The sequence below is a fragment of the Buteo buteo genome, chromosome 2, assembly GCF_964188355.1.
Source record: "Buteo buteo chromosome 2, bButBut1.hap1.1, whole genome shotgun sequence".
Classification (NCBI taxonomy): domain Eukaryota; kingdom Metazoa; phylum Chordata; class Aves; order Accipitriformes; family Accipitridae; genus Buteo; species Buteo buteo.
Genome location: NC_134172.1, coordinates 24,294,350 through 24,310,196, shown reverse-complemented (window position 1 = coordinate 24,310,196; position 15,847 = coordinate 24,294,350). Strand labels below are relative to the sequence as shown.

Genomic DNA, 15,847 nt, shown 5'->3' with positions numbered 1-15,847 from the left:
GTGGATCCATAACTGAGTTCTCTAGCTTCATCAGTGATTTTGCATATCAAATAAGGAACAGGAAGCAGACCTTAGCAGCCTGCAAATCCATTGGAATTCTAAGGAAAAGAGATGGCAAATACCTATGTAGTTGAAAGCAATTTCTCCTTTCTAGCTTTTTTCCCCCCTTTACATCTGCCGACGTAGAAATGCTGCCACTGATTTCAGTGGATTTTGAATCAGGTTCATTATCATCTCTTTCCTTTGAAAAACAACTATATTGGCTGAAAATTGGCTGTTCTAGCACAAACTGTAGAATTAGTAGATTAATCACATCCAGTATTCATACTATGAAGGAGGCAGTTCTTCAATTATCCAGCTGATTGTGTTACCCAACACAGAGCCTAAGCACTCCGCTGGGTGATTCTAGTGGAGATGTAACAGCCCTCTTAATGTCCTGGTGTATTTGTGTCCAAGTTGATAGGACTTGTAAAATTATGAAACTGATCGATGCAGAAAATTTTTTTCTGTTCTCATTTTTCTAATAGACAATGATAGCAACTCAAAAGCCAAACTTAGCAGAAGTGTGACAGAGTTGCTAATCAAGAAAACTGGCTGCAAATGATGTCTTAAGGAATCCAGAAGTAAATTTGTCTGGCATTACATCACAATTAAATTTAAGACTGGATGCTTGGCTTAGAAGTGTGTGAATGAATGAACCCAATTCTTCCTTTATTTTAATGGAATACTACTGCCAATCTGTTCCTTCAGTGGGAATATATATGCAAAATAGAAGAAAGTTTTTCCACCAAAGAAAGAAAAATAACTTTACCCAAAGTTCTTTGAAGTTGCCTCAGCATATCCTATCTTCCACTGTCTTCAAAACCCTGATTAAATCTTGAAGCAAAGAAAAGGACTGAGGCAGCAGAAGGGACTGTCCTCACTTTTATACAGTAGCCCTTAGAAAATTTTGGAACATAGAGGAGAAGGAGGGGAAGAGATTATGTGAGCTTTCAATATGGTATCTCTAAGGAAAGAAAGAGCTGCAATTGCCCAACTTCTGTGTATGAATTTACAGTAAGTCTCAAATACACATATAGCCATGTGACTGAAATTGAAAATGTTTGGTTTCTCAGCTTTTTGATGGCAAAAATGCAAAGACACTAAATATCCAGTGGCTAAGAGCTCAGATTGGTATCGTCTCACAAGAACCAATGCTGTTTGACTGCACTATTGCTGAAAACATTGCATATGGAGATAACAGTCGGCAGGTGCCACATGAGGAAATTGTTAATGCAGCAAAAGAAGCCAATATTCATTCCTTTATTGACTCTCTACCAGATGTAAGTTCTTCCTTTTCTCTCCTACTCAGAACTGGAGGTCACCAACTGTGGCAGGGAAAAATTGTGTTAATTTGTGATTTCCTGGGGTACAATAATTCCCTGAGATGCAAATAGATCTGAAACCAATTTTTAAATCTTATCCTTTCTTAATTGTGTTTACCATACTTATTTTACTCTGGGAGACTCCACTGTCAGATGGAGAGCTGAACGTTTAAGATGTCACGGAAGAAAATCCACAATTACAACTAATTGAGAGCAGGAAGTGTGGGCTGGGTTTTTTTAAGTGACTTGAACATTTCTTTTTAAGCTCTTATTTATCTCAAGCATATGTAAAAGACTCTGCTAGACTGACAAGTTTCTTATGCATTTCTTCTAGTTATGCCTAGTCAGAATTTAAATTTCTAGTATTTCTACAGTTCAAAAATTACTAAGAAAATTTTTCATATAGATCTCTGACCAACATATAATGATGTAAGAATTAGCATCTTGGGTCAGATGAAAGGTCTGCTATACACAAAATCTAGTCCCAGGCAGGGACCAGCAAGACATATTTACAAATAAGCATTCCAAAAGGCTAAACATTTAATCACATTTCCCCTGAATAGTCATCTAACTTTGTGTAAGTTGTGACCCAGGAACTTCCAAAGATAGAAATAATGTTTTATTATTTAGTTCTGGATAGATTTTTTCTTCTGTGCTTTTGACAAATCAATTTCTAACTTATGTCAACTTGTATCCAAAACTTCCTGAAGAAAGGAGGTTGCCAGTTTAGTTGTACGTTGTTTATATTCAGCTTAATTTCAGGCTGTTAAGCTGCTTTTTGCATTTATTGAAAAAACACAAAGGCCAAAGCCCATGACTTTTTGCAGATCATGTTTAGTTTCTAATGACTTATCAAGATCTGCTCTTTCAAAAACTTTGTAGAGAAATCTTGTGTTATATAACAATGTCTCATGAAACTTTTGTGCTTTTTGCAACCAAATATGTAATATCTCAACGACTACTGTGACCTACGCATGAGTTTGTCCAGAGATCTGACTGGCCCACCTTAAAAGACGTGACAAAATTAAAAGCATAACTGTCCAAACCCGTAGTATAGATATAGATAAAGTGTATAAATGTCTATGTCTATATATAGATATACTGTATCATTTTCAGGACAAATTATATATCTTATACATTGGTACTTTTTTCTTCAGGATGAATAAATGTGGGTTAGAATAACTGATTGGTTAGGATGCTAGCTTGGAGTGTTTAAGGGCAGGGTTGATCCCCAGTATTGTCATAGACTTTCACTGAGCTTTGGTGTTCTGTCTCCTGATTGAGAATAACATTCCCTTCCAACCCTAGAGAGGTTGTTGCTTTGAATTTATGAAATGCTTGATGCTACAAAGAAGTCTCCTAGTGAAAGATCTACAGATCTGTGGCAGATAGCAATTCTGGTCATCTGTTTTCAGAGAGCTATTGGCATAGAATATGCAGTTTATGGATGGCTGGTGTCAGGGTCGATATGCTTAAATACACCTCAGAATCAATTTGCATTCATAGTCTGAACTTAATATGTTGTTTCTAGAAATACAATACCCGCGTAGGAGACAAGGGAACTCAGCTTTCTGGTGGTCAGAAACAACGTATTGCTATTGCCCGAGCTCTTGTACGTCAGCCCCAAATTCTGCTACTGGATGAAGCTACGTCTGCCTTAGATACAGAAAGCGAAAAGGTAACTTGATTGTGAGCAAGGAGTTTGGAATCTAGATTCATGTTTGTTTGTATTATGATTATTGTTTTCACTCACATAGATTAAAGCTCAAAGCTGGAAATATGGTGCTTTATGCAAATTACATATTTATGCTAATAATAGACAAATATAAAAGTCTTACCCTTCCTTGCCAAAAAAAACATAATGTTTTTTGCATCTGTATGGCAGTAGGCAGATTGAAGTAGCAATGAAGGTGACATTTTTTGCCCAAAATTCTTCAGGCTTCGATTGGAAAAGTGCTATCAAAATTGAATCAGGAGGGACAAACTTCAGAAGCTGAAAAGATTGAGGATGCTGCCAGAGAACTTTTTTTCTGGGAAACTGCCAAATCTTGCTTTTGTAGTTTTTCTTGCTTCTCCCTTTGCTCTCCAGTCCTTGCTATATGTTCATGGCTAATATGCAAACTTCCAGTGAAAAAATTGCCAGAACACTTATTTCCTTGTTAAGCCCAAAGTTGCAATCTTGGTATAACAGAAGTACTATCTAGCTGTAGAAAAATAACACAGATTCTAAAAAAATACTTACTATTAATGAGGCAAATATTATAACAAGTACTATAATCTGAAAAGCTCAAACCCTATGGACTAAGTTTTGATCAATTCTAGGCATAAAAACGTAAGGTTTGAGGGGAAAATACCATTAAATAATTCCAGGCTTCTTTGTTTTCTTAATTACATGCCAGTTAGGTACAGAAATTTCATCTCTTATTTTATTCTGCATTAATAAACATAAGGAATAAAAAAAAGAAAACAAGAGATACTTATTAGTATTTTTCTGCCAGTGCTAGCTTTAGGAAAAACTCATGAGACTCCCCGCAAAATCATGAGAACTGGTATGATAGTAGTTGACCCAAGATTACTGACTTAAGTCCCATATATAATTAATCAGTCATGGAAGGGACCTCTGGAGATCTCTAATCAAACCTCCTCTTCAAACAAGGGCCAATACTGCATTTAAACTAGGTTGCTTAGTGATGTGTCCAGTAACGTCCTTTAAAATCTCCAAGATTTAACAAGCTCTCTTTTGTCCCTGTTCCAATGCTTAATTACCCTTGCAGTGAATATTTTTCTTATATCCAGTCAGAACCTCCCCTGTTACAATTTAGGACCATTTTCTCTTTTTCTCCTACCATGCATCTCAGTAATGAGCCTGGTTCCATCTCATCCTCTTAGCTATCGTGGCATCATCCGCTATGACAGCGTTGACTCTTTGCCAACATGGCATAATTCTAAAACAGGAAGCTGAAGCCACAGATATTCCCTTTCCCTCACTGTCATATTACAGTTTACTTCACAGATGGCAGCTGAGGTATATCTCATGACAGCTGCCAAAATAGTTCACCTTTTGGTTTGTTTATTGTGCAGATTGTTCAGGAAGCACTGGATAAAGCCAGAGAAGGTCGCACCTGCATCGTGATAGCTCACCGCCTCTCCACCATCCAAAATGCTGACAAGATTGCCGTGGTCCAGAATGGCAAGGTCATAGAGCAAGGGACCCATCAGCAGCTCCTGGCTGAAAAAGGCGTCTACTATTCTCTGGTCAATGTTCAAAGTGGGTCATGCAACATGTAAATTAAAGGCAGTACTTATCTCCGAATTGTCACTGTAATTATTTCAAAAATGCTATTTTTGTCACTGTAATTACTTCAATATCAATGGTGAGTCTTGATACTTTTGCTTTTCCTCCTTCCTTTCGTAAGTCCTACGAAAACAAGAAATACTAAGTAATTATGTACCAATTTCTCACTACTAGTTTTCATTATTCAAACCACTCTACTACATAGCCAAAGCAGAGACCTATTGCACTCATAAAAGTAGAGGCATACTAAGCCAGGTGTAGTTAATATTAGCTTGCTTTGAACTATGTCAAAATCACACTAATCAGGCATGTCTGGTAAACCTGTAAACATTTTCATGCTCAGTAAAAATAGTTTTGCTATTGCCAGAAAGAAACCTCAAGCTTTAGCCTCACTGTGCCTTTGTGAGGCAGTCAGTCCTGGCCTATTAGGCTTGTTATCAACTTGTTATGAGAACTTGCAGGTCAGCTGGAGCTTGATGCCAGATGTCTCTTGTTATGATGTGGAGTTTTAACCTGGGATGACGCAAAGGTCTTGGAAACATGGGTGCAGGCTGAAAACAAAGGTCCCAGAACTGTAAGTACCTCACTGATGATCAGTTACTGATCATTGAAGAGATGCAGCCTTAAGAGCTGGGGAAAGACTACTTCAAGTATAGCACAGAAAAGAAGCAGCAGATAAGAAAAACCCACGACTGATGGGCAAGGCAAGGCATCTGCTGCAGCCTGGGAAGTAGTATCTGCAAGTTTCCCAAAGCCCTAGGGGCCAGAGGTCAAGGGCTAAAAACTCTCTAAAGACTGCAATATTTTTCAAAAGGTGAAAATCTTGATTTGGGCCTTGGAGGAGGGGGAAGGAAGGCATCCTTTTCAGTGTTAGCTTCCTTCATTGAAGAGCTCTTGAACCTGATCACCCTGATGACTAAGACTCTCAAGGACTGTAACAATTGGTGCTAATTATGTGGCATCAGTTCAGTGGTATTGTGTATTAGTTGCTGATTTAGGATGACTATTAAGGACTAACTGCTTTCAATATGCGGTAATAGTGATTAATAATTATTACGAACTAACAGTTAGCAATGTATATTGTTAATGAATATCTATGCAGTAAAGTTTTGTTTTTAAGTTTAAAACTGGCCTGATTAATCAGTCTTCAACACTTCCATCATAGCAATTTCTGATTTCCTAAGATTTATACATATGATCTGTCTTACCTACATGTAGATATTTATACACACACAGACTAACTGATAGGCAGTTAGGCTCATTAATGTACTAATAACACTCTCTGGGATGTTGATTGATGTAGTCTTATTGTATTATTCTTGAATCACTTACCTGTTTTCTTTTGTTCCTGTTTTAGATGGAAAACCAATTTGACTAGCAAATTTGTTTGTTTCCTATTTATGTATTACTTCATACAATAAGGTTCTTGTCCATGAGTAAAGTATTAGTCTGCACCATAATATAAACTAGTTATACTTGCAATTGCAAGAATGGAATAGATATTCTTTAACATTATAGTCTGACAATTCAAGTGAGAATGTATTTAGATTGATTTTTTTTTTTTACTAAATTCTGGATTTTAGTCTTTTATTTTTAAAACTAGGCTTTTTAATTTTTGATGATTCAATTTCTAATGATTGGATTAGTAATGATGGGATTGTTTCCCCAACTTGTATCATTTCAAAGATGCTTGATTTACCAGAAAAATTTAGCTCTTCCTGAAAATCAGGCAAGCATTGTAAATGTTTTACCACAGACATCTGAAAATCACTTTTGAAAATTTTCACCATATAGTTTAAAATCTATTTCAGAAATCCATGTCAAATGTAGAAACTTCCCAAAACAATCTACTTTTTCCTATCCTTCCACATTTCTAAAGAAGTATTTCCCCTTTGTTGAGATTTACATAAAAGTTTGCATAATACTTGCTAAATACCTCACTTTTGGTTGAAAGGGGCTATAAGGAAAGTAAGCACTTTCTTTTAAGGATAATGGATCTTTGTTTCCAAATCCACCATAAATGCTTAAATAGCTATGCTGCTGATCACAATTGCTTTCCTTTCAGAATTTCCTTTTGGAAGACCACAACAACCATATTAATACTACTGTGCTACCACCAGATACCTCATGAGGTAATTTTTAGTCACAAAGCCAAAAGGACAGACAGGGACATCTCAAAAAATGTGTTTTTCATCATATTCTATTCGTACACTTTTACATTGTAATGCTTGGCCCAAAGGAAGGGTTGACTGACCTAGGATAATTCTGCTTTAAGAACCATTATTCTACCGCATCTTTCTACAGAGTATAAGAGATCTTACTTCCTAGCTCTGCCTTTTCAGTTGGGGTCCAAGACATTTTGGTTCACCTTGATGTCATAAAATAATTGTCTGAGCTCTGACTCCTCATTGGATGGTCAGCACTCATCTTTGACCATAAGCACCCTAAACACTTGATGTTATATATGTGTTGTTATTCTGAAGTAATAGGCCTTTTTTCCTCTGTCGTCTTCTTTTGAGAGGCTGCAGCAGTTTCAAGCAGAACTTACCTTTCTGGAGGAAGGTAACCTAGCAGTGTTTTTCACACATTTCTTGTGCCTCTTGCCCAATTACCTTTGGAACAAGTCTTTAGAGAATTGTTGGCATCAACACCATCTTGGCAATCCTAACCACTTTCCAAGCATATGCCACTGACTGTCGGAAAAAGGAAGCAAGGAGGTCTTAAGTTCAACAGTCTGATAGCCTTCCTGCTGAAACAACTAATCAAAAGAGAACTCTTAGAAGAAAAACAGGGTTTAGGTCTAGAAAGCCTTTCTTACTGCTGATTCTTAACAGGGTATTGAATACTACAGTGTCCTATTGCCCAGCATAGTCCAGCATACTTACCTCTACAAGGGCAATTTGCTGTTCCTTATGCAACAAATACCTCACTACTAAGCCCTTCTATAATTCCTGACACAAAGCAAGAGCATAGATAAACTCCTGCATTCTCCCTCCCCTCCCAAGATTCTGAAGGAGTATTTCTCACCAACACCATAGACCACATACCATCCCCAAACAAAAACTGTAGATCAGTTCTGGATCACCACTAGTGTCTTCTTCAGGCATTCCCTCAAAGTTCTTCCCAAACTATCCCACATGTTGGGAGATGTTCAACAGTCTTCCACCCTGACGTTGACTCCACATCAATCTAGCTTTAATGGAACCAGTTGTCCTTCCTTATGAGTAAATCCTTTGAACCAGTTGTCCTTCCTTATGAGTAAATCCTTTGAACCAGTTGCCTCTTTCTTGCTGCTATACTTGTCTATGAAAACAACCTTCCTAGTAACATTCATTTCTGCAAGACACTAAAGATCTTGAAACATTTGTTAATGAGTAATCCTTGTAATCATTCATAGTACAAATAGACACATGGTTAATCTCTTCCTCAAGATGTATTGTCTATTTGTACATTTATAACTCTTCCTCCTATTCCTCTCCCTCAAAATCCAATCTACTTTGTAGACTTACTCATTGAAAGGAAAGAAGACGACAGCTTGGAGGAGAGGAGAAACATGGCACACTGCCTATGAATACAGGGTAAAACCACTCAACTAGCAATTCTTGTGCAGAAAAAGCCACACTGTAAATGTATCTATAGACAGTCTAAATAACTGTTATTGTCAAGTACCCAGTGTTTCTTCTAGATAAATTATCTAGAACAAAGTAGTTTAGTCATACATTCATTCTGTATTTCTAAGACAGAATGGTATCTTTTATTCTAGTTATTTTAATGCAGTAAACTGAAAGTGGAAAGTAAGAAACGGGACGAGTAAGCAGGTACTTCTAATCCTTTGCTGTGAATTCTATGGACTGTAGAGATATCAAAAGTAGAAAAAAGGAAGGAAAAGAGCAGAACACACAAGGACAACTATCTTTAGCAATCCCTGTTATTGTAAGGTGAGTAAATTTCCTTTTGTCTTCGTATGCTTATTCCTGTGGACATTTCATTCTAGCTGTACTCTGTTAACTAAGGAGATCAGTATACTGACGCTGTTGCCATAGAGGTCTGGGACAGGACTGCATGTAACTGAAAGTCAATATTCAGGCCTAAGCTAATTTCTCTAAGCAAGCCCATCTTCTGCAGGTTTAACAAAGGTCTGGCCAATGAAGTCTAGGGCACAGTTCATCCTATTCTAGAGTTGCTGTCACTAGCAGGCCAGATTAACAACAACCTCATATCCTTTTATCTCTTCATAAAAGGACATGAGCATGTTTATCATAAATACCTACATTGTCAATGCCTTAGTGTAGAGAAAATGAGTCACATCTTGAATGACTGCTTTATTAAAATAAGCATCTTAAATCCTGCACTACATAATGTTTCATAAAAGAAGATCTGTAAACACTAGCTGCAGGTTTGTATTCACCAAGACAGAGACATTTTTATGGAAATACTAGAAGTTGTATGGGGCTGTTTTAAAATGCCTAAACATTTAAAGTCATTGATATTTTAAATAAATTAAAAGCAAAGACTGTGTTTGCGTATATAATGTGTATATAATCTGTGTCTTAATAGATTTGCTTTAAGTGTCTGTGGGTAGAAACGATATATCGTTCATTTGCTTAGTAAAGGAGACATATGTTAACACATTTTTTTAATACAGCAAGCAATTGTTCTAACATAAAATAGCATGTTCCTTATATCATCTAACAAATAGGAATAGTTTTATTTCCATGTTAATTCTGATTTGGTTCTCAAATCACTTATGAAAATGAAGTGAATAACTTGATCAATGTGGAATCTAAGAAAAAAATTAAGCTTACAATATGTAAGATGTTAAAATGAAGAAATGTTGAGGGAGAAGGACTGTGTATCTATCTGACACAGTAACTCCTACTTTTCAAGTGTCCTTAGGTCAGCTTTGTTTACAGCAATATATAAAAAGAGTCAGGGCAGAACTTAGAAAGGGTTAAGCTACTGTAGGTGTAAAGTGACTAGCATTATCTACTCTCTGTTTACCGCTGGGGCTCTGACAAGCTGTTCGGTTAACATTGGCATCACACGTTTTTTGTTCTAGGCACACTTGGCTTTCCCCAATATTAACTTCTTCTTACCTTCACTTGTACATATATCACATCTTGTAGAGCTTTCGTTTTGGATTAATCAATGATGTGCTTGTTTGTTGTAAAAACTCTTCAGTCATTCCTTTACATGCATGTATTTCACAGTAATGTAAAACAGTAAGTCATTTCCATGTTGTTAAAAAAAAACCAAACCTAAAACCTAAAATTTATGCACACATTCCAAGGGACAGGTAGAAGAAGGCACTATAGAATTATGACATGTTTCTCCATCCACAAAGTGAATTCAGCATAGAAATTCCTAGTCTAAATTAAGTCTTCCCAAGATTTTCTGTTGGGTAGCTCACAGAATATTTATCTCCATGTACCTGTCTATTCTTCAATGTAAAAGAAGATGAGTTATTAAAGAGGAGAATTATTTAAAAATCTGCTAAATCGGAAACAACTCACACATTACTCTTCATGCATGCTAGAGTTGAGAATTACAGTTCACAATGCTAATACAAGGTTCAGCTTGTTAACCATACATTCAATGAAACTTACAACAATGTGGTTTTGCAGATGTTCGTAATCTCATTTCCTGCAATTTCCTGAAGGGCTTGATAAATCATCAGAGACTTAGTTGCTCACTTGGCTCTCATTTGAAACCTTTCCTTTGAAGACATAATTATTCCTTCTAACTCTCATTCTTCCATTATTACCTATGAGACTTTAAAGATAGAAAAAATGTATGTGATTTCCATCTAAGAATCCTTAATTGATAAAGAATTTCTAAAACATCCTTCAAAATTTCTCTAGACTTCCTCATGAAAAAAATGAAAAGCTAGGAGGAATTTCTGTGTCTGAACTTTCACACCAGTTTCCTTTGAGTTCATGATGGAAGGTGTGTATTTTCTTCATTATCACCAATACCATTAATTAATGACTTTTCTTTCTGTGGCCGTGTCTTTAATTTGCCACATGATGGCCTCATTTGTTCAGACAATAGCTAAATTAATCTGCATTTTCTTTTAGAAATTTCTTTTTCTTTTCCTCTTCATGTATTTCTTGTTCAACTCAATATATGCAGTGTTCTGTCTAATCCAAAGAGCAATATTCTTATGAGCTTTTGTTACTGTCCAAGATCTCCACTCTCTTTTCTGCCCAAGGGAATAGTATCAGTTTATAGCTCTGACAGCATCCCTACCACATCTACTGAAGTCAGAGTTCTTACGACCTAGACTAAGGCAGTAGACATTAACTGCTCTTCCCAGCTTGTACTATGTTAAGCAGTCCTACTGGAGGCAATCAATGATGGTAGATAATGTTTATCTTAGCATTTAAATCAAAGACCTTTCATTTATTTCTTCCTAATTTAATCTTATTTGTCACAAAATACATTAAGATAAAGGAGAAGATTAAAGAAGAGTCTTCCCATGTATTAAAAATATTTTTATGTATTACAAGAGCAAAGAGGTTTTCATTTAGTTTGGGTAATTTCATTCCAGATATAGAGTTTGAGTGCCATTTTCCTAAGTGAATTACTTGAAGAGATAGTACATTCAACATCACTACCATTCTACATTGAATTTCAGGTGCCCTATAATTTTTAAAGAACAGATATAGAAATTTACAAAACAGGGTATTAAAATGCTACAGTTACGTTAAAATGAAACTTTTCACCTTCAAGACAACAGGCATTTTACCACCGACATCAGTATTTTATACCAGGTGAATTTAGTATTTCCTGCTAATAGAAGATAAAAGCATTACATAATTGCATAATTTTGCAGCTGTGGACAGGAAAGTTAATGTTTGGTTCAATTTAATATACTACAGACTTTAAAACAGATGTACAATGCACTTTTATGTCACTTAAAATAATAATCTTAAAAGAATTTAATTATGTAATTGGTAAAACTGGCTGCAATGAGGATACAGAGATGGTTTATTGCTTTACACTGAAGAAAAATCTGTTTCTAGGATGAGATTGCTTCACAAGAAAAAATGTCTGGTGAGTATATTCACAAGTATCATAAAGGAAAACTGTTCTGAGAATATGCTCTCATCCCCCCAAAAATTTAATATAACCACACAATTCAAAACTTTCAGCTCTACAGCTCCCAGCTGTAGAGGAGATGCGCATCAGTTCAGTCGGTAAATAGTTTGGTGCTTGAGACACAAAACCAGAGTTGACATTTCTGCAAAGCCTCATGGAGCACTAACTCAGGCTTCTCTGGCTGCTCCTGCTCATCCAGCTTTAGGAGTTTATGTGTGTAGCTACTTGGGCACTTGGGCACTGGCCATGACTACAACTATTGTACTATCACATACAAGCATCAGAATAGCAGCTGCAGTCTTCCTGTCCGTCACCCCCCACATGTCTCCTTGTGACTAGAGCAAACCACTGGTTTAGGTGTTTGCCTTGGGATTTCCACATCATGTCTAAAAGCAAAGCATCAGAATATTCATGCAAATAAAAGTAACTTCTATCTCGGATTAAGTCAACAAAAGTTTTGGACTATTGTTTTCATCCACAGCTTTTTTTTCTAAATACTCAAAGCATATTGCAAATGTTAAGCTTCACAATACTCACATATCAGTAAGAAATATTGCACCTGGTTCAGGGGGAATTATTTCAACATTTTCAAGTGTTTTTGCCTACTGACTTCAGTTTCAGAGATGACAAAATAACTGACAAACTGGTCAATTATTTGGGTTCCAGCCTACGGTTTGAGGTTACAGGGCTTAGGCATCTGAATATAATTTTTTATCCATTTACCATTATCCACATAACTCATTAAATCTGTTGTCCTAAAAAGTCCATATCAGGTAATTCACATATTAAACAGATACTTGAACACTGTGATATAATTTTTTTTCTCAAATTATATGTTTTCTATGTTTATAGTGGTAGCTATATTATGCTATTTGGTCATAGCAAATTCCTTAGCTTTACTTTATTATCTTAAGTGCATTTGACCTAGAAAATCCAATTTTTACCACACAGTTGTTCTTCAGCTATAGCTATCTGAAATCCGTGTGGACTTTTGTTTCTAAGTTTCATCAAGAAAATGATCAAATGAGCTGGTGGCCAGTTCCTCCCAATATGTTCCAGATTGTCAGGTTTATTGTGATTCCTTAAATTATAATAAAATATATATCTAGGATGTCCATGCCAGAGAACAGCTTATTTAAAATAATTCTCTATTACACCCCAATGAACTTCTCATTGTGGATGACAATGTATGTCTCCACACACATTACTCTTCTCAGCTGTATCCAGTAACAGAACAAGAAGTGATGAGTCAAATTCCATCTGAAAGTGAGAAAACTGTTTATTATTGTGAGGGTGGTTGAACAGTGGAACACGTTGCTTAGAGAGGTTGCGGAGTCTACATTTAGATATTCAAAACTAGAGTAGACACGTCCCCAAGCAACCTGCTCTTTGACCCTTCTTGAGCTAGGGTTTGGACTAGACCATCTCCAGAGGTGCCTGCCAACCTCAGCCATCCTGTGACCCTGTGCAGGAAAAGTCATGGTCACCCATGTGGATCCAACCAATTAAACAGATCCACTCCACATGCTGGCTTCCAGTATGTCAAGACCATTCAATACATTACAAGCTGTATTAAGAAGAAAATAGTCATAAAAATAATGCTTGAAAATCACTTCCTAAACTTTTGTCCAAAGAGTACGTAAAAGTTTCCTGCACCTCAAAGATGACCAGAATATGATGAAAGGAATATTTTAGAAATACTTTATGACCTCTGCTTTCATCCCAGTGTGGTAGGTTGACCCTGGCTGGACGCCAGGTGCCCAGCAAAGCCACTCTATCACTCCCCCTCCTCAACTGGACAGGGGAGAGAAAATATAATGAAAGGCTCGTGGGTCGAGATAAGGACAGTTTAATAAAACAAAAGCAAAGGTGGTGCATGAAAGCAAAGGAAACCAAAAGATTTTATTCTCTACTTCCCATCAGCAGGCGATGTCTGGCCACTTCCTGGGAAGCAGGGCTTCAGTACGCGTAGTGGTTGCTCCGGAAGACAAATGTAAATGAGAAATGCCCCCCACTTCCTCCTTCCTTTACTTAGCTTTTACTGCTGAGCTAATGTCATATGGTATGGAATATCCCTTTGGTTAGTTTAGGTCAGCTGTCCTGGCTATTTCCCCTCCCAAGATCTTGCCCACTCCCAGCCTGCCCGTGAGGTGGGGGAAGTATTGGAGAAACAGCCTTGATGCTGTGCCAGCACTGCTCAGCAGTAGGCAGAACACTGGTGTGTTATCAACACCTTTCTAGCTACTGATGCAGAGCACAGCACTTACGAGGGCTGCTATGGGGAGAATTAACTCCATCTCAGCCAGAGCCAATACACCCAGTTTTGGCTGACAGCCTGAGGCAAGGAATTAGCCTTAGGTTGTGACTCCCCAAGGAGAGAGAGGGGTTTTGTCACTTTTACCAACAAGTCATCACTTCTAACAGAGCATTGTTTTGACAGCACAACAGCAAGCCATGCCTTTACTCAGTGAAAGCCAGGGACTGGCAAACCTTTGTTAGGAATTGCAGATAGCTGTTTACAGGACAACATTGGAAGCTGAAAAGTGGATGCTCAGGTACTGCCATGGTTGCTTCTCTCTCCTCTTCCGCCTTTCCTGATGAGAGAGGGGGCTGCAGCAGCTCTCCCTTTCCCCTCTGCCACCTCCTCCTGCCACTGCCTTGCTGTAAGGCCCTCAAAGACCACCCTGAGAACTCATAATGAAAGGAAAACACTGAGTTCCTCCAAGCTCCTGAGAGCTCTCACATCACCAGACCTCATTCTGACTGTTTTTTTTTAAATTTCTTCTTAAGCTTTCCATCCCTTCTCAACCAGTACTGTCAAACTCTGAAAAGACAACACTGATTTTCCAGATATAAACACAACCATCCATAGAACTTTGACGTGAGCTAATTCAAGTGATAAAATATAGAATAGTTTAAATCTTATTATAAAAACCTACATGCATTATCTGTTACCTATTATAAGAGTAGGGCTAAAGAGCCTTTATGAGCATTTGTCATTAAGGAAAGTATATGATTTTCTGTGACTCCATCTTCTGGGCACAAGATATCCAAAAGGGACCACACTGAGTCCCATTCAGTTTGATCATGGATGACTGAACAGTGATAACAAGACCACCTTTCCTTGAACAGCTTATGATGGATTCACAGCCCAGTGCAATGGCCTACTCCAGGAAATGGTGCTTTTTCAGTCATCCTGATTACTTGTGAACCTTAGGAGGAATGATTAAAGCATGCACAAAGAGACTTCCTTTCAGATGAGTTAAGAGGAGACTTCTCAGATGCTTTCAAGAGTGACAATGACAAAGCAGGCTCTTCAAAACTGTTCATTGCTGAGCACTCCATTTCTAGAGGCAGAGTGTGCACATAGTCCTTTGCAGACCTAGCAGGCTCCAAGGGTGCTGCAAAAGGCCAGCATACACCAGTTTTTGGAAGTTTTCCTCATTAGAGTTTTATGTAAATTGAGCAGAGTCCAACCTCACTGCTCAGTCCTGACCAATCTAGCCCTACTGACTGCTGAATAACCTTCCAGAACAGGTGAAAACAGATTAAGATCACTCCCCCTGGTAAGTCAGCACGTTCATTTTGTCTGAGACAGATTATCAATGTTCAGTAGTGAACATTATAAACCAAGCAAAAATATCCAGTGAAATTTCATTCTACTTCAAAATACATTTTACTGTTTATTTTGTATTTATTAAACTGCAGAAATTTACATCCTTTGAAATAACATATTACCAAAGGTTATGCAGAAGACACCACTGGGGGTTCTGCTTAAAAACTGAAGACAAGCTGGTTTGAAACAGCGTGTCAGGATATAGGTTCAGATTATTAGCTTTGCTTCTCTCAGCTAAATATTACTGGTAGTTTTTGCTGAGGTACTTTGTTTCTCAGAGAGATTAAAACATTCTGAAAATGAAACAAAGTCTTACAGAAATGGAAAGAGTGATAATATTGCTGTATCATATCAGGATTATGGATCTGAAGGCAAATGGTAAGTATAGCAGTTGATTTCAAAATATCCCCATGAAAGGTTGGACCAGATGATCTTTGAAGGTCCCTTCCAACCTGGGCTGTTCTCTGATTC

General features: G+C 37.4%; 1 protein-coding gene across 1 annotated transcript in view; it reads left to right on the top strand.

The window, feature by feature from the left end:
* LOC142040599 (ATP-dependent translocase ABCB1-like) overlaps positions 1–9,253 on the top strand; it is a 65,787-nt gene extending 56,534 nt beyond the window's left edge. Inside the window, exons 28-31 of the mRNA XM_075048686.1 lie at positions 1,116–1,322; positions 2,896–3,042; positions 4,446–6,791; positions 8,423–9,253. Coding sequence (XP_074904787.1) covers positions 1,116–1,322; positions 2,896–3,042; positions 4,446–4,652 — 561 coding nt within the window. The 3' untranslated portion in view covers positions 4,653–6,791; positions 8,423–9,253. The remainder of the gene's footprint in view (positions 1–1,115; positions 1,323–2,895; positions 3,043–4,445; positions 6,792–8,422) is intronic.
* Positions 9,254–15,847: the final 6,594 nt, after the last annotated feature.